This window comes from Dreissena polymorpha, chromosome 1, assembly GCF_020536995.1.
Source record: "Dreissena polymorpha isolate Duluth1 chromosome 1, UMN_Dpol_1.0, whole genome shotgun sequence".
Taxonomy (NCBI): Eukaryota; Metazoa; Mollusca; class Bivalvia; order Myida; family Dreissenidae; genus Dreissena; species Dreissena polymorpha.
In genome coordinates, this window is record NC_068355.1 from 73,651,697 (window position 1) to 73,676,831 (window position 25,135).

The 25,135-nt window shown below is 34.8% G+C and overlaps 2 protein-coding genes across 3 annotated transcripts in view; one reads left to right on the forward strand and one right to left on the reverse strand.

Annotated features, from left to right (window-relative positions):
- Positions 1–18,897, reverse strand: part of LOC127835215 (cell division control protein 45 homolog) — a 33,266-nt gene extending 14,369 nt beyond the window's left edge. The window contains exons 1-11 of one of the 2 annotated variants that reach the window (XM_052361542.1): positions 18,735–18,897; positions 12,475–12,534; positions 11,772–11,864; positions 10,698–10,792; positions 9,353–9,467; positions 8,906–9,021; positions 7,504–7,552; positions 6,380–6,552; positions 3,485–3,670; positions 2,419–2,517; positions 1,809–1,920 (exon numbers count right to left, since the gene is read on the reverse strand). In XM_052361542.1, coding sequence (XP_052217502.1) covers positions 1,809–1,920; positions 2,419–2,517; positions 3,485–3,670; positions 6,380–6,552; positions 7,504–7,552; positions 8,906–9,021; positions 9,353–9,467; positions 10,698–10,792; positions 11,772–11,864; positions 12,475–12,534; positions 18,735–18,785 — 1,149 coding nt within the window. In that variant the 5' untranslated portion in view covers positions 18,786–18,897. The remainder of the gene's footprint in view (positions 1–1,808; positions 1,921–2,418; positions 2,518–3,484; positions 3,671–6,379; positions 6,553–7,503; positions 7,553–8,905; positions 9,022–9,352; positions 9,468–10,697; positions 10,793–11,771; positions 11,865–12,474; positions 12,535–18,734) is intronic. The other variant, XM_052361544.1, reaches the window with a different exon arrangement.
- LOC127835228 (ubiquitin recognition factor in ER-associated degradation protein 1-like) overlaps positions 18,886–25,135 on the forward strand; it is a 36,533-nt gene continuing 30,283 nt past the window's right edge. The window contains exons 1-6 of the mRNA XM_052361555.1: positions 18,886–19,027; positions 19,375–19,492; positions 19,727–19,759; positions 20,315–20,436; positions 20,961–21,091; positions 21,697–21,769. Coding sequence (XP_052217515.1) covers positions 19,025–19,027; positions 19,375–19,492; positions 19,727–19,759; positions 20,315–20,436; positions 20,961–21,091; positions 21,697–21,769 — 480 coding nt within the window. The 5' untranslated portion in view covers positions 18,886–19,024. The remainder of the gene's footprint in view (positions 19,028–19,374; positions 19,493–19,726; positions 19,760–20,314; positions 20,437–20,960; positions 21,092–21,696; positions 21,770–25,135) is intronic.

The following is a 25,135-nucleotide window of genomic DNA, read 5'->3' on the forward strand; positions in this document are numbered from 1 at the left end:
TAAAGTTTTATGATATCAATATGACATTAAGTTGTTATATACAAGGAACTACATTTGTTTACAACGTAGCCTAACACCACACACAATTCACTTTTGATATCAAACTATCAAGTCGATCACGAGGTGCACAATATTTGCTTCTTTGTTATAATATGTGGTTATTTCGTGACGAAATAACAAAGATTACTTGGATTTAAGCTAATTATATACATTAACATTTTGAATGTTGAAAGTGGCACCAAATAATTGTGAGGAAAAGTTGTTCGAACTAGAGAAAAACATTTGCTGGTGAAATGACTGGGTGGGGCGAACATCAAGATCAACTTGTTCGACGGTAGACAGTGGTTGTCTAGGCTGCATTTCGGCCATAGTTTCGGTGCATGAAGGTGAACAAGAGGAATCTGTTGGATTGTTACATTTACTGGACTGAGCAAGAATGAACACTTTTGCTGCTGTTCAACAGATATGTTGGAATTATTGGTTATGGACTGGACATTTTTGTGCCCTGTTATGGCCATGGTTTCAGTGGGTGGAATGTTTGCATTTCGAAGTTTTTGGACCAGGAATTTGCGAACTGAGTGGTTCGTTATTCTCTTGTGCTTGAGAAAGCCGGCGTCTTTTGCCATGGCCTTCAGCATCTGACCTAACTTGTTGACACCCAATTGTTGACGCAAGAATCACCGGGATGCAGTGTCATTTGTGCGTAATGCCAGGTAGAAAAGATGCTTTGAAGAAAAATCAGATGGACGCATATCCGAGTACAGCTTGTAAATTAACACAGGATTTCTTGGTCCAGACGATTGTTTTCTACGGTCAAAGGGGAGCAACTCAAACTGACTTCTTCAAAGGGGAGCAACAACAACAGAACCTATTTGCATAGTGTTAAATTTACCTAATACTAGGTTTTAATGACAATAAATATTAAAAAAACACGTTTTTTGCTACTTTCCTTTGTTTTAAGGTCATTCAGATTGACAAACATTTGAGATTGTTCTTTTTATTGATGCACTTGGCAAATACAGGTGACGAGGTGCGTGGGAAAAAGTAGTCTCGGTTCGGCAGTTGATGACGTCATTTCGTGCCATTGATTATTGCCTTGCCGTTGATTATAGATGAAATTTAATAAACGGAGCTTTAATCAACCGATTTCACTGTAAAAGTGGGATAAAAATTGTCTTCCTCAAGTTTGATTGTACCGAAAGCGTTTGGTTTTTAGAACTTCAATTCAACAAGTACTGAAAGATCCAGATTGCGCCCCCACTTCGGCGGACAACATATCCATAACAAGACAGCAACTAAGCCTCTTGTTGTTATCTAGATACAATACGCAACATTCTGAAAAACTGGGCTTAATGCATGTGCATATTATAGTCCCAGATTAGCCTGGGACAACACTTTCTGCCCTGACTGGACTGTCATTTAGAAGAGGCTTCAAACTGTTATCCTTATTAGCTTAAGCAAGTTGGAAAGACTAATCTGGGACAATACCCACAATCATTAAAACACTTTTCCAAGACCACTTGTGTCTTGTTCTGAGAAAACTGGGCTGAATTCATGTGCTTAAAGTGTCGTCCCAGATTAGCCTGTGCAGTCCGAACAGGCTAATCAGGGACGACACTTTCCGCTTAAACTAGATTTTCGGTAAAAAGGGACTTACTTTAAATGAAAACTACCATTAAAGCAGAAAGTGTCGTCCCTGATTAGCCTGTGCGGACTGCACAGGCTAATCTGGGACGACACTTAACGCACATGAATTAAGCCCAGTTTTCTCAGAACAAGACACATTTCATGAGTTTAAGTCAATTAACCATGTTTTCCAGGATTGCAGCTGTCACATAGGTCACATCTGTAGCACACAGCTTGTTCTTGAAGCCATACTGAGCGAAGAATGAAGGCAGGATGACGTCTTCGTCGACCAAACTGAAAGTAATAGGGCATTTGATAGGAAGAATATCCACTAATACTATACCTCACATAAATTTGTTTCTTCTTTGCATATATAAACTACACAGGTCCGTTATTTTGAATAGTGCCCGGTAAAGATGTGCGCGCATCTAGTCAACTGGCGCTATACTGTATATTCTAGATGTGTGCGCATCTAATAGTGCCAGCTAAAATATTAGTTATTTGTAACATTTGTGCAAGTTTTACAATGTAAAGATTGTTCGGGTACTGTTTCCTTTGTTTACAAAAATGTTGTTTTATTATAAACATATTATTAATAGTAACTGATGAATATTGATGGAATTTATATTGTTTTATTTATTTATATTTATATTGACATTTATCTGCACAAAAATGTTCGGTATAATATAAGAAATATGACATCACATTCAACAACTTGAAGTACTACAGCATCAGTTACAATCTGTTTCATTTCATATACGAAATTGAAAACTAAACAAAATGCCTTCCTACCCGTATTTGTTCATATTCTCTTGGATCATTGTTCTGATGTTGGTCTTCAGACTGGAATCCATGGATGCAAACTTCTGCTTACACTGGGTCAGAGGCAAGCTGTAAAAATAGGTGAAATAAATTGTGCTTCAATCAAGTTTTTTGCTCCATTTACATACAGCATGCACTTTTTAGACCTATTGTAAACTCTTGATTGTTTTACATAACAACACTATTATCTAGACACCCACATCCGTGAACACTTTTTTGGAAGTCCTCACCTCAAAAAGTTGGATTTTTACGATTCAGTTTTAATTTTGGAGTTTTTTATATAAGCATTTCAGCTTTGACCTCCCTTTTGTATTTGCATGCACTCGTCGCATTTTAGCTAGGGCTTACTATTGTACCGTTAAATTCTACATGCCATTACAAGACTTTACTTTAAAATCCAGCCTTTTGATCCGATTTTTTAGGCGTTAATGTATCATGTCCCCAAAGGCAAATATGTTCCGTCTTTCAAATCCAATAATAAAATAGTCTAACAAGAGCACGGCATAACGGGTGCAAACGCTCGGCTTCAGATGCAGTTTTGAATAAATGAAAGCTTGTCAGAATTTTTTTTTAGAGGTCACAATGACCATGACCTTTAACATAGTGACCCAAAATTGGGTGTGGCGTGTAGATCTCATCAAGGTGCAGGTACATATGAAGTTGTAGGTGTAAGCAGTTTGATTTTAGAGCCAATGTTCAAAAGGTTAACAAAATGTTAAGGTTTAAGCAAGACGCGGACGGCGGAAGACATGACGAGCTGGCTATGACAATACCTCCAAAACAGCCAAGCTAAAAATGACTTTAAGGGTATATTGAAGAAATATAGCATTTTTCAGTTGTTTTAACCATTTTACTGATTCCATTTTGTTAAACTGTATGCACGTCAATGTAAGTTTTACAAATAATTTGTTCAAATGGCTTTAATCAAAGGATTGTTTTCCTTTAAGTTTCCAATTTCAAAGTTTTTGGTTATATTCGGAAAATTGTAAAAAAAAGATGAAGCTAAATTTGTCCATTTAACTCTCCACGCCCTTACCCCATTTCTGCCAGAAACTCATGAAGGCGCTTCTGTCCCTTTAACGTCCACACCTTGAACTTGCAGGCCATGTTGATAGAGTGGCACAGGCTCTCGAAGAGTGACCAGTGTCTATACAGGGACAGCTGCAGCTCGTCATCATACTGAATCTTCAGGCAGCTTATGGAGATGATGTCCTCATTATCCCTGCAATAATGCAATAAGCAATTTTTTCCTTCTTTATAAAGTAGTAATAAAAGGCACTTTCCAAATGATATCGTGGAAAAAAATCACAAAATTCTCTTTTGCCTTAAATTAAACTCTCAAGAGAAATGACATTTGCATCAATTTTGTTCCAAAAGAGCCTTATCTGCATATAAACAAATAAAAGGAGCACTGAAAGTGAATATTTCAGCAAAAAGACATTAACACAAATATTTCGATGTTTTTGTGCAATTAAGTACCAAGCAATTAAAACCACCCATACTTCCAATCTGAAGATTTCATGTGGCGAAAATTCCTAATTTCCGGATGTTTAGAGCTAATATTTCTAAATTTAGCATGGTACTGGTATTTTTTTTTAATTTGGCCAAACAATCGATTGTAATACGAAGCATCCCTGGTTCAAGTTGATAAATAAAATAAAACAAGGGAATGATAACTCTAATGCACATGGACTTGCTTATCTCAGGTTAATGTATCACTATTCATTATCAGTTCAAAGTATGAAGTGGTTCTACAGAACTTCAAATCATGGCAAGGTTTATGGCAATTAAAACTGTGTCATCATCTACACAACTTAAGCGATGATTAAATTAGGTAACCAAGGTAAAACTTAGTACCAACTGAGCCCGGGGACGATTTGTACACACCTCCCTCCTGCATCCCCCCCCAACATAACAGATCAAGTTCTCAACTATTTGTTTAACACTTAACCCTTTACCACTTAGATGTGTATTTTTACGCATCATCTCCAAACCTTAGATACTGATGAGCAGAAAACAGCACAAAACCTGAATAGACTGCGAGTTACTCGCAAGCTTTTCACTTTGCTTCCAAGAGGGAACGGGTTAACACTTAAGGGGGGAAATCATCTGAAAACTTGATAAATCATGTTCCTGAGCATTTTTATGTATACAACATTTAAACTATGTAGCTAGAGGTTTAGATCATACCCTATAATTCTCAACATTTCAACATCACCAACAGTGTTGTCGACAAGGCTTCATATTAAACTCAAGAATAATAAGGCTATTATAAGGCATTTGAGTTAAGCAAATTTATATCAACCCATGCTGTTTCCTTTCAAAACAGACCAACAACAAATTTTGTTAATTTCACAGGATTCAAATTTTCACTAAAAGTAATGTTTGTCCTAAAAAATAAAGGCAGAAGCAACATCCCCTTAATATGAAAAAACACACACTTACACTACTGATATTATATTTTTAATAAGATTTCTGTTAGTGTAGAATATTTTGAGAGTGCCTTTTTAGTAAGGAAAATCAAACACCAAGTATAATTTTAAAAGTTTTAAATTATTATTCGTTTGAATATGATTAGACAGATAAATATCAAATGGGAATTTTACCAGTAACTAGCTAGAGCAATATCATAGGCAAAGATCTACAGTGTAATAGCAAGGTGCTTCACCCTGATCATTTTTGAAATCCTTAAGTCTCTGATCTGGTCAACCCAAAAATTGAGGACATATTGTGAAAATATTTATAATTTTGCAAATATTGAACTCAGAATGAAAAGACTATTTTTAAAACCTTTATCCAAAGTAAAGGACAAAGAAATTCATTTGAATAAGCTAAAAAAAGTAACCAGACTAGAGTGGTCCCACTTCTCATCCTGCCTCTTTTCACATGCATCAAGTACTTTTTGTGCTCCAAGACCACTCATTGAACACATTTATCTTACCAATACGCTTCAAATATAACAGCTAGTGGGAGATATTACCCCTTAACATCTCTCTATTGTAAATCATTATCAGGAGCCTTGCACATCCCTGGTATTTTTACTTGTGATTCAGCCTAGAGACATGTAACTGCACTGTCATCACACTTACTTGTGATTAAGCCTGGAGACATGTGACTGCAGTGCCATCACACTTACTTGTGATTCAGCGTGGAAACATGTGACTGCAGTGCCATCACACTTACTTGTGATTAAGCCTGGAGACATGTGACTGCAGTGCCATCACACTTACTTGTGATTAAGCCTGGAGACATGTGACTGCAGTGCCATCACACTTACTTGTGATTAAGCCTGGAGACATACGGCTGCAGTGCCATCACACTTACTTGTGATTAAGCCTGGAGACATGCGACTGCAGTGCCATCACACTTACTTGTGATTCAGCCTGGAGACATGCGACTGCAGTGGCATCACACTTACTTGTGATTAAGCCTGGAGACATGTGACTGCAGTGCCATCACACATGTGATTAAGCCTGGAGACATGTGACTGCAGTGCCATCACGCTTACTTGTGATTCTGCCTTGAAACATGTGACTGCAGTACCATCACACTCACTTGTGATTAAGCCTGGAGACACATGACTGCAGTGCCATCACACTTACTTGTGATTAAGCTTGGAGACATGTGACTGCAGTGCCATCACACTTACTTGTGATTAAGTCTGGAGACATGCGACTGCAGTGCCATCACACTTACGTGTGATTAAGCCTGGAGACATGCGACTGCAGTGCCATCACACTTACTTGTGATTAAGCCTGGAGACGTGTGATTGCAGTGCCATCACACTTACATGTGATTGAGCCTGGAGACATGTGACTGCAGTGCCATCACACTTACATGTGATTAAGCCTGGAGACATGTGACTGCAGTGCCATCACACTTACTTGTGATTAAGCCTGAAGACATGTGACTGCAGTGCCATCACACTTACTTGTGATTAAGCCTGGAGACATGTGACTGCAGTGCCATCACATCCTCAATGTACTTCTCCCTCGGTGTCTTGTAGTGCACATACTGGTCTGTCACGCCAACGATGGCAAGCCACAGGAGGTCGTTGGAGTCCTTGGACATACGCCACGCAAGCTCAAACATCAGTAATGCTGACTATAAACAGAGCATAAGTATACCTGTGTGATCCACATGGCAAATGCACAACAATATAACTTGTTGGAATTATTAACGTTAGCTAAAATCCCCCACACACATAAACCAAAGAAATAATGTCACAAAACGTACAGGGTGCAGCCAATAATTTTGATAAAGCTTATTTGGGGTGAAAATTTGGACCCATTCAATTACTCAAAACAAGATATTTTCCGCCATTATGACTTTAAAATCATTCTTATTTAACAAAATGTTTATATGTTCCACGCTATTTTTATCAAACCAAGTTTGAGCACTTCATACTTTTGCATTTCAATCAATTAGATAAATGTTTGATAACAAAGAAGAATACAAACATATAACCATGGTTGTCAACAAAAATTTGATCTTCATTTCATCTTCAAATTTGGGGGAGCAATTTTTTTAATAAAATGGAAAAAAACACAGGCTGCTTAAACTGTGCAGGGTGAAAAGCCAAATAAGTCAGATGACATTTTATGATCTCAAATATTTTTTTTTTTCATTTGATATTGAACATTTACAAAAAATAGCTAAAATTACAAATAATTCTCATAACTTTTTTGTGTCAACCAGTCCAGGGGCAGCACAATGCAGCACCCTGTTTCTTTTCTTTAGACCTCTCCCTTAACCCTTTCCAACTCAGAAGCAAAGTGAAAATGTTCAAACAGAATAAAACCAAAACAGCCTGTGCGAAACTCACAGTGTTCAGGTTTTATGCTTGTTAGCCACTTGTCAGTATCTGAGGGATGGAAATGAAGCCTTTAAAACTTTAATCTAGTAAGAAAGGTTTAATCTAGTAAGAAAGGTTTAATCTAGTAAGAAATGTTTTATATTAAATTTAACATGTTAAAGGACTAAAACACGTTGAAATACCTATTGAAGTGGTATAAAAGGAATAACCAACAAAAAATGACAGAATAGTTTACTTACTGATGTTCCATATGTAGAAAACTGCATGTAATCAAACAGCACCTTGACTCTGAAGTGAATAAAAATCTGTTGAAGTCAGACACAATGTAAACGAACATGGTAAGATATCATCATTACAATTCCAGTGGACCAGGCAGACAAAAAACTGTAAATTCTACATGTCCTATGCTTTCATTAAAAGTGTTGACCAAAGTACTTAAAACAGTTTAAATTTGAAATCAATCTGATTATATTTTGTAAATACCTAACAACATAAACACTTCATAAACACAAATTTGATTTTAACAAGAGCTGTCACCATAGGATGACTTATGCCCCCTATAAACGCCTGATAGAAGTTATGAGCTTTTTTCAAAACCTAAACGCAGATTTTGAAACCAAAACGCGGACCCTAAGTTCAAGGTGAAGCGGGTCAAAATTTGTGTGCATATGGAAAGGCCTTGTCCGTAAACACATGCACACCAAATATGAAGGTTATATCTCAAGGAAAATAGAAGTTATGAGCATTTTTCAAAACCTAAACGCAGATTTCGAAACCTAAACGCAGACCCCAACTTCGAAGGTAAAGGTCACAGGGGTCAAAATTTGTGTGCGTATGGAAAGGCCTTGTCCATATGCACATGCATACCAAATATGAACGTTACATCTCAAGGGACATAGAAGTTATGAGCATTTTTGGAAACCTAAACGCAGATTTCGAAACCTAAATGCGGACCCTAAGTTCAACGTCAAGGTCACAGGGGAAAACATTTGTGTGCCTATGGAAAGGTCTTGTCTATTTACACATGCATACCAAATATGAAGGTTATATCTCAAGGGATATAGAAGTTATGAGCATTTTTCGAAACCTAAACGCAGATTTCGAAACCTAAGTTCAAGGTCAAGGTCACAGGGGTAAAAATTTGTGTGCGTATGGAAAGGCCTTGTCCATACATGCATACCAAATATGAAGGTTATATCTCAAGGGACATAGAAGTTATGAGCATTTTTCGAAACCTTAACACAGATTTTGAACCCTAAATGCGGACCCTTAGTTCAAGGTCAAGGTCACAGGGGTAAAAAATTGTGTGCGCATGGAAAGGCCTTGTCCATATACACATGCATACCAAACATGAAGGTTATATCTCAAGGGACATAGAAGTTATGAGCATTTTTCGAAACCTTAACGCAAAGTGTGACGGAAAGACGGACGGACAGACAGACAGACGGACAGTCCGATCACTATATGCCCCCTTGTCTTCGAAAGGGGGCATAAAAATAATTATGATTTGACAAGAAATCAACCTGATGTGAATGTTGCAAATTGGGTTTTCATTCAGTTATCAGACAAAATAATTTTTGGATATTCTTGTCCTTACTGAAATTGAGGTCTTCTCTGTGCGACACAAATCTGTTAATGTACCTGTTTTCTTCCCATTTTCGCCTTTCTATTCTCCTTTCAATAGCTGCATCATCAAATCTCTTGCGTTTCTTTGTTGACTCCGAGGTGTCACTATCGTTTCCAGAGTCGTTTTCTGACTACAAAATGGATTAACATTTTAAATCCATATATATAAAACTTAAAAACAAATAGGAAAATCAAAACCTTTCTGTTTTTGTTTTTTTTCAATTCACCAGTTTCTACTTGAAAATCAAGGTTTGCGTTTCAAATTAAGGTGTTCTTTCATTGGTAAATAAAATCTCATTCCTGCAAAATGCTTTCTCCTTATAATTTACATAAAATACATTCACAAAGGAGTAGCAGAGCAATATTCGTATTTGCTAAAGAAGGAAAAAAAACATGCTCTAAGATAGTGAGCTTTCCCATTTAAGATGAAGAAATTTAAGATAACTGGCCTAAATGCCTTACATCGTCATCATCACGGAAGACATCATCATATTCAGGAACAGACAACTCTGTAGACTTCATGAGTAGTTTCACCTGCACTGCGTTGTAGACATTGTGGACGTCCACAGGACGATGACTGAACAAAAATATCACATACATTGACGAACAAAATCCACCAATCAGACGGAAACAGGCATTGAATAGATATTAACTGCTGCTTTATAATATATGTTTGAAATCAATTTACTAACTTTCCTGTGAAAATGTCAGAATGATAAAAAGATAATTCTAAGGTGATGGGAATATTTTATGGGGAAATAATGAAAAATGTCAACGGAAAAAACACTGACATGTCAAGAACAATAACTTAAACATTAATTGCAATGACTTTTAAGGCTAATAAGGGGCCAAAATATGGCCCCATTCACTGCTCAAAATATGTTTTTCTCCTCAGGTTAAACACATTCATTTCTCAAAGAAAGCTTTGTTTAGTACTTAATGTGTATGGCAATGTGTAGGATCACAAAATGTACAGGATTTTGCACACAAGGAACAGGGTAGGGAGTTGAAACAAGGTTGGTGATATCTTGCATTTTGATAAATCTAGGGAATTCCTCATTCCAACACATGCACAATGATTTGTAAAACATTGTCTATTCATTTGCCATAGATTGCCATATAAAATTTGCAAAATATATGTTAAATTTCAACAGATTTTAGGAGTGAGAACTTAAACAGAGAAGGGCACAGCATCATTCTATTTCTCTCTAGATCTTTGCTAAAATTTGGACAAATATTCAGCCATACTTGTAATTAAAGCCAGAAATTTTCATCAAACCAAGTTTAAGCACAAACTAAATAAGCATTTGTACATTTGATAAATGTTGTTCTACAAAGTAGACAATAAACTTGTAACAAAGCAGGGAATGACTAAGGATTACAAAAGGAACAGGGGGCTGCTCAAGAGGAACACGTTTGGAAGCTGGACCAATCTGGTGACATTATCATCTAATTTCATAAATCTAGGAAATGTCTTTGCGTGACACTGGTAACAAAGGTTTATGAGCAAAGCTAGTTATTCACCATTCAATATTTGAAAAAAAATAAAATAATATTTTTACAGATTTTGATGATGTTTGTGTTTACCAACGTAGGAGGAGGAACATAAACGAGTAGGGCATACATGTAGCACCCTGCTTAGTTTGTTACATATATTTCCCTATTAGGCTTACATGTATCTAAACTAAACACATTTCCCATTTCTTTGTAAAATTCTCCAAATAGTTAAAGGAACACTGATCATTATAAAGACTGTGACAAGAAATCTAAATATGGAAAACATGAATAATTCTCAGGACTACGCTACCTATCACAGATATAGAATTTGATGTACTCCTCTGGCTGGAGAAGTTCTATCACATCAAGGTTGGCTCCACAGTTAATCATCACCACATGCTTAGTCTAAGGAAACAAATTATCACACACATTGAATACCATTAAAAGTTGTTAACAACACACTTCTTTCCTCTAAAGATCAGTCTTAAAAACTTATACTGGAATTTGTATCAACAAAATTTGTTAAGTAAAGTCAGTGCTCATAACCGAGGTAGTTTTAAAAAACAGCAATAACATCCACCTACTTTTTAATTTCTTTTTTAAGAATACAATTCATTTTCAGTTCTTTAATGTTTTTAATAATCAACTTACACTTTAAACCTAAATTGAATGACTGAAAAGTGGTATCATAACAGTATGTCATAACAAAAGAACACCTTTCATGTTTGAATTTTGCCTGATACAATTTGACTAGAAGCAGTCTGTTTTTAAATAAACAGACATGTAAACATTTGTTTAGATGTAAATTATACATCTTTGATATACTTGACTAATGCTATTATAAGTAAAGACCTTTCAGTATTATTTGGCAAATCAGTTATCTGATAGCTATATCAGACCTTCATGGAATCTGTAATGTGGCAGTGGCCAGTGTTTTTCGCACAATTTTGCATATGAGCTTGGGTCCCTTTGAATTGGGAGAAATCACATTGATTTGACTAAAATTTAGTCATTCATTATTGTTGCTGAAGTTTTTCAGCTACAAAATTCTTCAAAACTGAGAAGAAAATTGTGTTCAATATCATATTTCCTAACATTCAACTTACAATTCTGGATGGGATATGAATTCCATGTACAGATTTACATGAGAAAAAAAGCACACACACAATTTCGTTGGAAACCTTCAATTTTGAATTTTTAGGTATCACATACTTTTTTCCATTGGGAATGGGTCCCTATAACAGTTACTGCCAAAACATTAGAACAAAAACAAACACTGATGGCATACAAAATATTCCTGCCTCATACAAATGACATGTTTGCATCAGTTTTATGAAAATAGGCAAAGTTCTCAAAATGGCTGACAGAAAATACAAAACATTACCCCTTCAGAGTTCTCCACAAAAGCACGCTCAAGTTCTTCCTTTCCTGCCACAGGCACAATAGTGTACAAGATTTGGTCACACTGGAATAAACTCTGAAACACAGAAATAACAATTAACTTTCAGTTATAAATTAAAGAGATCAAAGATAGCCACTGACCAGTATGACAAATACTTGTACTTGTTTTGCTACATAAATGTCCCACAATGTTGTTAGCAGTTTGTCAGTCAAATAACCTTTCATTTTATATTTTCATGTTGTATTCATTTTCAATTAAGTTTAAGTCATAGCAGTACATGTATATCCCTGAACAAATGTAACTGTACATGCCTTATTCTGCCATGTCTTCAGGCCAGTTAAACAGACCCATTTTCATAGGAAAAGTGTCAAATGATTTATATGTCTCAATTATATTTCAGTTACATCTAACAATCTGTATAACTTATTTATATGATTTCGTTTTAACAATATAAATTATTATAAAATGTTATATTAACTCTATTTTTCCAAAATCAGTGGACTTAAAGCGCAAAAAATTCCGAATCCCAGAATTGATTTTGCCCCAATATGGACAGAAAAATTTAATTTGTCCATGACATGCACTTAAACAAGCATAGACAACAAGAAACATCATTTCACCACCATGTAAAGTCAAGTAACAATTATGAAGTCAATAATGCAATTGACGCGACCAATTTACTGACCTGCAATATTTTACAGGCACATAATGCATCAACATCAAAGGCAACCAGAATCAGGACCCTCTGTGAAAAAACACCAATAGAATTTACACATCAACTTATAATGATACATAATCATTATTATTAAATATAAGTGTGTTATTTTCTTGTTATTTTTCTGTTAGAAAAAGCTTATCTGTACATGGTCAAGTCATTCTCATTGAAACCATTGACCACATTGGCATATTGATTGTCAAATGCCAACTTTTTAGCAAGATAGAACATTAAAAACTCTTTGATGAATCTTTCATAGTGCATAATGGTAAAATGGAGCATATTTTTCACTAATACAGGTATCAGCTTTCAAACAATCGACCTTTAGATAGGCGACTGATCAGTATAAACTGTATGGTGACTTGAAGTTATATTAACTTTCCACGTGGAATGCATGTATTTCAGCTCCTAATTATTTAAGAAACCTAGCTGTTACTTTTGTAGTAAAGACAATGTCTTCCATGGCTCATACTAATTCACATTGACATTGTGATGTTGAGTGGGTCATTGCAGCAAAGTTTTTGTTTTACATGCTGAATAATATTCAATTTCACAAAATTATTGATCAAACTGTATTTATTTTCTTGATATCATGTGGAAATTAACAAAAGAAAAAGCTTAACCAAAGTAAAGCTTTGTAATTTCATGAATTTATTTGAATTAATTAAGTCCAGAAAAAAACAAAGACATCAATCAAGAATAATGTAACTCCTGCATTTTCCATTATCATTATTTATCTTATCATTGATTTTGAGTGAAAGTCAGCGTTGCGACAATAAAAAGTAATACGATACAGTGTTTTTTATGGCAATTTCAGGGCCGATATTCGGTCCCATTCCCCTCAATAAAGAGTATATATTTTTCCCCCTTTTTGTAAAAAAATCCCCTCCAGAAGTAAAAAAAAAAAAAATTTGAAGTAAAAAAAAAAAATTTTTTTTTTTTTTTTTAAAAGAACTGTTTCATAATCATGACAAATACATCTTAAATTTATTTCATAAATAACTAACAAAGTATATAACTATATTTTATATGATTTTTAATTATTATAAAGTGTTATATTAAATTAGATTAGTTTTTTCTAAATCAGTGGACTTTTCACATGAATTGCAATTTTCTCCCAAAATGGCCAGGAGAAGGCCTGATTTATCTATATTGTGTCAAACATTCCAATTAGGTCCATTTTATTGATAACAAATGCTCAAATTTGCCATTTAATCGATTTAAAATAACTCAATTCGATTAAAAATGGCTAAGAAAACTGAGACAGTGCATGAAGGCTGAACTGTCTGAAACTAATGTTGAAAAAATAATTGATATATATTTCAGAAAAAGGACAGAGACATTCTGCTGTGAATATTATATTCATACAAACATGTGTATTCATATAATAAATATCATTACATATAAAAGAGTGAATTTTTAATTTTCCCCTTTTCCTAACAAACGACGCATTTTTTCCCCTTTGGACGGGCCCCGCCACCATTCCCCTATAAGTGAAAAAAAACACTGCAATAATTTCTCATGATGCAACTGTGTCTGCATACAATATACATGTGTAATTTACTTTTTATCAAAGTAAGGCCTGTGGGTCCTTCTAGTGCTTTATCTAATCCTAGATGGCATTTAGGGTGATTGTATTTTTGTTTGTTCAGTAAACATTGGGCTATCCTGAACTTCGTTCCGGCAGACAATTGTTCCTATGTTTACTTCAACTTCCCAGACATTCTTTGCTACGTGATTGTGACAGAACAGACATTGATTCCTACATGATATTGACAACCCGACATTTGTTCCTACAATAAGATGCAAATCTACACATCACTAGGTTGGCGCAAAGAAAAAAAAATTAGTAGCCAAATTTCAGCACTACGATAACGACCCATATTATAACCTTATTTGCTCAATGAACAACATAATCATTATCATGAATCTATAGGTATCAACAATGACTGTATTACATTATCAATGAAGTCACATTTAAATAAATCATTTGTTACCTGAAATCAAATAATTTCATGTTTTTTTTATTTTTCATTTATATTTATTTTCATGCACTGGCATAAACGGTATACAATGTTAGAAGTTTCCAGGGTTTTCATTAGGATTCTTTGTAGCAGGCTTTTGAGTTATTTGAGGAGGCCAACCTGCTAGGGGGGTCCGGGGGCATGCCCCCACCCCCCCCCCCCCTGAATTTTTTTTAAATAAAGGTGCCAAATCGTGGCTTCTGAGCGATTTTGGGCACATATTTTACATGATTTTCCTCAGTTAAAATAGAGGATGTTAATGTGAATTGTTTAGTCCTCAGGTTACATCAACTCTCAGAGGTGTCACTTTGGCTAGCAAGATATCACAATCTATTTCTTTAAATTTTCATGTAGATGCATGGGTCTGAGGTGGAATGTCCCCGTCGGGGGCGAAGGGCCCGGGCCCTAGCTTAATGTATAATTTCTGTGCAGTACATAACATGTATTCTTTACAGTATTAATGAAAATCTGAATTAAACAAACACTGGAAATTTTAACATTTTAATAAGTTGTAACTTCCAATAATGACAATGACATTTCAAAATATATAACTAAACCAATTTAAATGACTAGTCCACAAGTAGTTATTGCAAATAAGAAGAAACAGTACAAACTGTAAACATCTTTATCGCATGTCAAGCAATAACATTCAATATAATTAACCTCTACTTAACACGATCCCTTTTAACCAAGAGTATGTGACTAGCAATGCAAATAATATTACCAAAGGAGTAAATTACCTTAAGAAAAATAAAGTCTGATAAACATCACAATAATTAAAACAATAATACTGAAGCATTGTATGAGCAAATACCTGAACATTTATAAGTAATACTGTGTTAAGAGTACACAATGACTGTCTTTTTCTGAAATAATTGATTATTCAGTTTATAAAGATTGTGTGCCTGTTGACATGAGAAAAATTGTTTTTATTTGATTAACTTAGGCAATTATTTGGAAAAAAAAATCGGGCATAGGTTGCCCCAGCTGATGCAATCTTAGGATTTAAATATTTTGCCGAGGAAGCTTCTTTGGGCCATTTTTTTCAAAAACAAATTTGGACATAGCTTAACATTGCAGTGCCAATTCAATATATTTAGCATTTAAGCCAACCAAGTCCGACCTTAATCATGAAAAAATCAGGAGAGTTTGGGGCTCGAGAGTTTCATTTATCCTAATGAAAGACTCACCCTCCTGTAAAATGTGGTAACAAATAAATCCACTTACCGCTCGGAGGATCAAAACTCCGCGGAAAAAAAACATCAACGAAATCTGTCGAAAATCGAATAAAAAACGAAATGTAAGTGTAGCAGGAAAGTGCATTTATCCGGAGGTGCCGGTAAATGATAAACGTTAACAAAACTGGAACAAGATAACTTCAACAGCGAACTATCGTTCTTACGCGAAACACAAACGAAAAAGTCGTTTATTTTTCTGTCTTTTTTTGACATATCCAATTGTTGACTTTGTCACAGTTTGTGACCTTGAATCAAAGTCGTACAGTCTCGTTACCCGCTCCGCGATTGGACAATTATATCGATACGACCAATGAGAAAGCAGTTAACATATATCGGTTAAGGTTGTTTACTTCCGTTTCAGACAGTTAGTATATTAACAAATACTAAATATCTCGTCATCGTCGTGAAAATTTGCCGATGTTTTTTTTAAATTTTCTTTCCGAATTTGAGCCGGCCTGAATAACATTTGAGGCGGTCAAATCGGCCGCCGGCCGCCTCCTAATGAAAACCCTGAGTTTCAGATATGCCCCGGTCATTGATTGCGTGGGTCTTGCGTAACTCCTATTCGCCACCCCCCCCCCTTCTCCCAATAATTTTTGCTGTAGTCTAGTGCTTCTTGATTCTTGAAAAATACATTAACTGCAATGTATTCTTGAATTGACATATTTTTCCAAAGTTGCAATAGATAATTTATTCAAACGTACCGGTAAATTTGTAAGTCTAAAATACTGCATGTACTTGGCGGCTAGGCTATATTTAGTTACACATCGTCTGTTATTAAAAAAGCATGCTTTGCATGCGTAGAACTTGGCATTGCAGACGACAGAAATAATTTCGCGCTCTTTCTTTATAACACGGGTTTTACATGGCATACCGGTATTAGTGCATAGTATATAGTTATTATCGCGTGGCTGTAGAAAAACTGTGTAAATCAGTTTTACAAATAGACATGATAAAATATACATGCACTGGATTTAATTTGTTACCGCATCAAATTATTAACGTTTTTTTTTTTTTTTTTCACAACTTACTCGCCGTAAGTACACTGCTCACCAATTGCAATTAACTTCTCGTAATTAATTATTGTTTTATACAGTACGGTAAATAATTGTTATGATGATGCCCGAAACCACCTTTAATGTATCCTCTGTGTGCCTAATTTCGATCAGGTGCCTAAGTTCGATCAGTTTTTTATGACGTAGTTTCGAATACAAGCAATTACATCACGTGCAAGTCTTCCTGCGAAAACTCATAACTGAAGTCGTAATTCTGTCAACCTCTCATACAAATGCGGTTTAAACAGGTCTTTATGAATAACAAAGCTTAAATTATGTCAATTATAGATACCTCATTTTTCCAGCATTTATCGCACTGATATTCTTGAAATCACCATTAATTCATAAACATCCATCAAAATACTCTTTTCTAAATTGCTGGGGACGCTGCAGTATTCAGGGGAGTTAAGACAATTCTCTGTAAATAAGCGCTTTGTTTACCTGGGGCTCATAAGGGGGCATTCATAAATAAGATCGACTCATTACATTTTAAGATAAAATACGTCCAATTAAGACGTTTATTGTTATAAGCTCTTTACTGCAGCGCAATTGCCACGAAAAACTGGCTTTTAGAAGGGATGAAACATTCCTATGTCCACATTGTGTTTAGGAAAAAAATCATATTATAATGTAAATATGTTTGGCTATTTTACAAATGTGTGTTTATGAGTGTTTAATGTTCTTTTCTGTTACCTTCTTAATTGTTAGTTGTTGTTAATTTTAATAAATATTTAAGACACACATTACAATCTTCAAAATATATGAATAACCTTTCTTTTCTAAAAAAACAATATTAGAATGTCTCGCTCCTAGCTTAAGTATTCGTGTGAGCAAATAACTATTTATCTACCCTATTTGAGCCCCCAAATGTGACGTCATGAAGACAGCTGGTCGAACTTAGGAGTGCTTCTCAGTGATGTACATCATGTGGAGTGATAGATAGTTTTTAACCGTTTACGACCGCTTTGTTTGTTTATATTTCTTTTTTTTTGGCAGATTTGTATACAGTTTTGAATAATCTGTCTAATTACCATAGCAAGTTTTCAGTAATCGTTGTTGATGTCGAGCATGCGCAGAGACAAAGTTTAACGTGATTGAACTTAGGCACACAGAGCATACTGCTTTATTTGCCGGTTTTATATCACGTATTAGTGCTACAACTGTGATTCATTGTTCATAAACCTGCGATAAACGCTAACTCTGTGACACACGTCAATCAAAAATAATAATCGCTATATAACTCCGCCTCCATAAACATTCTCGTAACCGACTGGACATTAAATATCACAGTTTGGCGACTGGAAAGTTACCCGAAAATTTCCCGTGATGCATCTGTCAGCATACATGACTGTGTTATGTGGCTTGAATATACGATAGGGGCATCCGGTTATCTCTTATCAATGGACTATCTATTACCACCTGGAGCTTTTATGGCGATTACATTTGGAAATCGGTACCAAGTTCTCTTTAAAAGTAGGGAATATTATATATCTATAGAGAAATACCAGGGTTTTTCGCAATCGCCATTTTCATTCACATTTTAAACTTTAATCGCCAGCTGAAAGATTCAATCGCCTTTGGCGATCGGAAACGCTAACATAGCATCATAGTAATTAGTAATCAACAATTCAAGGTAACTTTACTTAAAAACTGGTGAATACACAACACAGCAGATATTATGTTGGTGTCCTTTTTTAGTTTTCTTAGATGTACATTCTGCAACTTTCAAATATATGCGAATAGTATAAGACTGTCATATTTTTATGGTCTGAGTGGGACCCTAATGTGGTACAGGCGCAACCTTCACTTCACTTTCTTTCCAAATGGGTCGAAATGTCATGGGGCGAAATCGGAATTTAACTTAAAAGTTGGAAACGACTTTGTACCATCAATATGTATCATCAATACCTCACCTGATGTTGGATAACATCATAAAATTCTTTTCTAAAATCTTTAACGATCATCTTGAATCTATTTTAAAGCAAAACAGGACTTAAACTATACATTTATTCAATTTCTTGTTTTGTTTATGGCGCGTCCCATTTCCCGGATGTGATTCAAGCTCTAAAACCATTGGTCATTGGGTGAGGGTTTCCTCAGGAAAGTATCCAATCTGCTTACGCTCATATCTATATTTACATTGGAAACTTCATTTACTGTTTTTGCATTGTCACAACACGTAAAACCGAAGTTTACCATAAAAATGGTGAGTTATGAAAACTTGTGTATATTTTTATTGAAAGATAATAGATGTATGCATTGTTGTATTTTATTTAAGTTTTTTTGTATAAGGGTTATTAGACTGAGGAATTGTTTTGAAAGTGTTATGTGATTCGGATGGATGTTTTCGGATTATAAAGGTTCTGGCGTTACGGTTTTATTCTTATTTTTAAAATGACTGCATGACACGTTAGTTCTTATCTTTATAATACATATTAACCTTCGCACATTGATTGAAAACATTAAAATTTAAACATACAAAGCCTGCACAGATATTAGAACTATCCATTTTTTATTTTAAGTTTCAGTTCATGATCACACTGTTTTACTTAGTTTCAGTTTGGAAGAATGTTTCCTACTATGCCAAGTGGCAGAAACTTTTCAGAAACATACAGATGCTATTCTGTCACAATGCTTGGAGATCGTGATGATGTCGAAAGGGGAGGCAAAAGTAAAGACTTGAATATAATTTTTTCTTAATTTATATTTTTTTATTTTATTTAATTAATGAATAATGCATAACATTACATGTCAATACAGACAGATTATATATTGAGGAATTTTCAATGCATGGAGGCAAAGTAAAGGTGTTTACAATAAATATTTTTTGTGTGAATTTAATCTATGTCAATGAGATTACATTTCATATATACATGCCATGTACTATAGAAATTCTCATTTGCAGTAATAATGCCGCCATCTGCATTAGACAAACTGAGTAAGTAGCCTTTATCATTATATCATTCTATTGGGTGAAATATTTTAAAGCTTGGGTCTCACAGTCTTATGTCATATAATTGAATATTGATTGAATATTTTAAATTTGCAATAATGTTTTTTTAAGTGTTTAATAATAACAATATGGAGAGTAATCTCCTTTTAATAGAGGATTCATTTCAAAAGGTGTTTCTTATCTCATACTTCTTTCAGTACTAGTGCATATAATTAAATTTTATGTTCTACTCATATTTCACCTTTTTTGAAGATACAGAGTGAGACACATTTATAAAATAAGTTAATGTACATGAAGATTTTGGAAATATATCATGAAACCTAAAGTGTAGAAAAAAGTCTAAATAAGTTGTAATAACTATTTTAGTGTTTTACTTTGTATTCACAATTTAAAGTAAATTGATGCTTAAACGACCCATTTCACAGGTGAAGGTCATTTTGCAAAAATATAGCCCCTTATTTATTAGCTGGCAATACCTTTTGGCTTTCAGAGTGTGCTCAGGCTTTCGCCTATGATAAAGTTACGGTCCTTTTTTTACAGCACGACTACACATACAGTACCCAATGTTGTTCAAGATGACCAACAGGAAACAGAATCGAGAGACCCACTGCGGTGTTCTAGAATTTGTTGCTGATGAAGGCAGAATCTACATACCTTACTGGGTATACATCGTTGACTAATGATATTCGTGTCATTTATGGCAATTTAACAAAGATCATAAAGCGTGACTTTTACACTTTCATTATTTCACTTTACATCTGATAGGAAAGCAATGCCCACTGTTCTTGTCAGAAGAAATCTAAAAGATACCCAAAGCTTAATTTATATCTTATTAATATTGTATTGTTTTTAGGAAAAACATATATAGGTAATTATGAACCATAGTTATAAAAAAGTTTCAGAGTTGTTGGAAATCCCATCTTATGATTGCACAAATAAAAATACTAGAGCAGATATCTGCATCCTTTGAACTTATGTATTTAATTGATGATGTTGTACAGTCATCATTGCAAAAATACTTTCTTTGGCATTTAATATTTACCACTGTATCTAGCAGCCCAAATAGTATGAACACTGGCAAAATTAAGTTTTAACATTAACATAACCATTTTGATAAAGTGAAACATTATGAAAACTGAACACCATGCATATTATAAACTTATAAAGCGTTTTTTCCCACTCTCAGATGATGAAGAACCTGTTGTTGCAAGAGGGCGATCTCATTCAGGTGGACAATGTGTCTCTTCCCATTGCAACGTTCGCAAAGTTCCAGCCACAGCACACTGACTTTCTTGACATCTCAAACCCCAAAGCTGTGTATCCTTGTGTCGTTATTTTAAATATTTTATTCTTTAATCCCGGTGTTCTCTGATTTCTGATTTAAAAACTGGGGGAAATTCACCCTGATAAATGGTATTTAAGGAACTCAGGGATTTATTTTTGTACATAAGCAACTTTAATTCTGTAAAGTTTTAACAAAAATATCAAATTTCCAGTTGAAAAAGTACTTAAGTAATGTTTTCTTTTAGTGTGTGTTCTTAGTATTAACATTTTTTTCAAAGTTTCCAGTCTTTGAAAAATCCTATAAGCCTTGATTGTTACCTTATTAGAGTTTAAACCACATATATATTTGGGATCACAAGTTGGTGACTCTATTCATGACACTACTGCCTGTATTCTTTAGTTGAATGATTGTAGGACAATTTGAAGTAACTGTATAACTGTTAAGACTCCTTATTGCTAAGCATCAACTTTAAAATATTTTCTGTAACGCTATTGCTTTCCTATGCATCTTTTCATGTGTTGTATCTTAAACTTCTTTAAAGGTCTTTTATAAGTGAGGGCCCAGGTTTTGGGATAATCGGCCCTTATTTGCATCTGAAATTGACCTTAAAACATCACTCACCTTGACTTAAGTGTAGACTGGAGAACGCTCTGCGGAGTTTTGCATGTCTAACAGTGGAAGATCTCATCGAGTTCAAGTATAATGACAAGGTAAATAAGTACTTATGTACACATGTACCAATTTTTCATTCATAGTGTTTTATTGTTTCAACTTGAGCTTTATGTTTCTCATGCCTTTGCTCTGGAATTCAGCTCTCTGGTACATAAGGTGAGCTTTTGGGATCGCAATTGTCAGGCATCCATCATGCGTTTTTAAATTGTTCATTCCAACAATATCACCCCCTTAACGTCTGGTCAAAAAAACTTCACAGGAATGATGATTGGATAACCGCCTTTAACATTGTCGAAATCATAAGGAATAGCTGCATGTATACATGTATATCACTAGAGCTAAAAATGGGTTTAAACAAATGAAATCTTGTGACACCATGCTTAATATTTAGTATACAAACATCAAATAGTTGTCCTCTATAAAGTATCTTCAATTGATGCCTTAGATATATAGCAAAATAACTTTAAAAATCTTCTTCACTGAAACCAAAACTCCGTAGCTTTTATCTTTGGTATGTAACGTCTCATTTGTTCAAAAGATGCCTTCTGTGAGAATAGGAAAAGCCCTGCATGTCACTTTTTCGATAAACGATAGTAACATACCTTGATATCTTTTAACAATCTTTTATGAAAACACTTGTGCCAGAGCTTTGATATTTTGGAATGTTTCATCATATATTGGTCCTCTAAGTGTTTTTAAAATCATTTCCCTGGGGTCCAAACTGAATATGACTTGTTTCTGTTTTATTTATGTAGTAAAAACTTTAAAACTCTTAAGACTTATCACAAATCATGAAGCTAAGGGCCTTGATAATTATCCCCTGCCATAGGCGGAGGGATATTGTTTTGGAATTGTCAGTCTGTCTTTCCGTCTGTCCGAAGCCATATCTTGGAAGTGCTTTGGCAGATTTCATTAAAACTTGGTATGAGTATATATATGAAAAATAGGATGATGCATGCCAAATGGCATTGTACACCATCTGATAATAACAGAGTTATGGCCCTTTGTATCTTGAAAAAATGCTTTTTTTAGTGTCAAATATAACACTTTTGTGTCCAGAAGCATATTTGCGGGGGATATCAATTCAACGAATTTGCTTGTTTATATTTGAATTCATGTCGTGGTCCTGTACAAACTTTCACAAAGTTAGTTCAACTTATGCCCCTTGGATCAAAACTAACCTAACCTCAGGGGTCACATGCTTTATATACTATTCCATTGCAAAATGACCTACAAAATCTGCTCTAAAGTATCATGACTAAGAGCTTTGATATTTAGTATAAAACATCACGATCAACTGAGCAAAGTTGACCAGCCATGGGGGCAACTTGTTAACCAGGTTTTCCGAAGGAAAAAACTGGTTATAAGATTGGCGAATGCGGGCGGGCTGGCTGGCTGGCTGGCTGGCTGGCAGGCTTGGCGGGCGGGCGGAACAAGCTTGTCCGGGCCATAACTTTGTCGTTCATTGTGAGATTTTAAAATCATTTGGCACATTTGTTAACCATCATTAGACGGTGTGTCGCGCGAAAAAATTACATCAATATCTCCAAGGTCAAGGTCACACTTTGAGTTCAAAGGTAAAAAATAGCCATAAATGAGCTTGTCTGGGCTATAACTATGTCATTCATTATGAGATTTTATAATCATTTGGCACATTTGTTCACCATCATGGGACGGTGTGTCGCACGAAAGAATCACGTCAATATCTCCAATGTCAAGGTCGCCACGACTAAAAATATATTTATTTTAAAACAAACTTACAAAGGGGGTTAATTTTGTTTGTTCATTTCAAAAGTTCAGTTTGAGTTGTCTCCCTTTATCAGATTTTTTTTCACAATGAAAACCTGGTTTTGTGACAATTTTGTCCCTTGTTTTCCTAATATGTATAATTTAAAATCTTTGCCCATACTATAATGCTGAGCAGATAAATATTTGTTATATTGCATAAGGAAGCGGCCTGTACTAAATTTTTTGTGAAATCATGCTTCAATGTTTTAAACCACATCTTGGGGGTAAGATGGTTAATATATATTTCATTAGCAGTATAACTTCATTTTTGTCTGAAAGGATAAGGTCAAGAGGTGTAGTTATTTAGGTGATTTGAAATGATAAGTGGGTTAATATGTAGTGCATTTTTATTTTTGGAATAATTTATTTGATGGTGAATACTGGTTGTTTATCAAATAAGGTGTTTGTATGTGGATTTGTTGCCCTGCCTTATAATGAAGTCAATGCAAAATGCAACAAAGTTGACACTAAAGTCAGGAACCTGTCATTCTTTCAAATTCCTTTATACAAAGGTATGCAGTTGCATTATTTCTTAATTTTCTTTATTCATTTTGTTCAAGTTGTACCCCTATGGTGAAAACTGGCCATTTCCGGTGTATTGATTGCTTTATTGATGTATAGACTAATATAGCAAAATATCTTCTCTGAACTACGAGCCAAGAGGTCTAATATTTTGTCTATGATACTATACTATGGTTTGATCAAATCACATCCCTGCAGTCAAAACTGGCCATTCTATACGGTTCTCAAATAAGAATAGTCTAATACAATTTTTCCTCTCTAAACCACCTAGCCCAAATCATACATCATATTGTGGTCCTCTTCTCAATTTTTTTAAATAATAACCAACATGGCCCTCATCTTTTTTAACTTATATGACTTTCAAAAATTTCTGCTAATTGAATTCCCTTAAAAGTTGTTTCATTAAAAAAATTCAAATACTGTTTAACAATGGTACACTAGGACTGCACAGAATATTTCAATAAATATACAAACTAATTGTGAATGACAAAATATTTTTTTTATGCTTAAATAGCGTGTAAACATTCAATTTTTAGCTCACCTGATTGCTCAGGTGAGCTTTTGTGACTGGTCTTTGTCTGTCTTCCGTTCGTCCGTCGTCCACATTTGGTTTGCAAACACTCTAGAGGCCACATTTCATGTCCGATCTTCATGAAACTTGGTCAGAAGCTTTGTCCCAATGATATCTCAATCAAGTTTGAAACTTGGTCATGCTGGGTTAAAAAACTAGGTCAAAAAAAAAGAAAAACCTTGTAAACACTGTAGGAGTCACATTTCATGCCCAATCTTCATGTAACTTTGTCAAAATGTTTGCCTTAATGATATGTTGGTCGAGTTCAAAAGTGGTTCCGGTCCGTTGAAAAACATGGCCGCCAGTGGGCGGGGCAGTTTTCCTTATTTGGCTTTAGAGAAACCTTGTAACATTCTAGAAGTCACAATTTTTGCCCAATCATTGTGAAAGTTGATCAAAACAATGGTTTTATTGATATCTCGGAAGAGTTCGAAATTGGTCCAGATCAGTGAATAAACATGGCCGCCAGTGGGCCGGGCATTTTTCTCTATATGTATATAGTGAAAACATGTGAACACTCTAG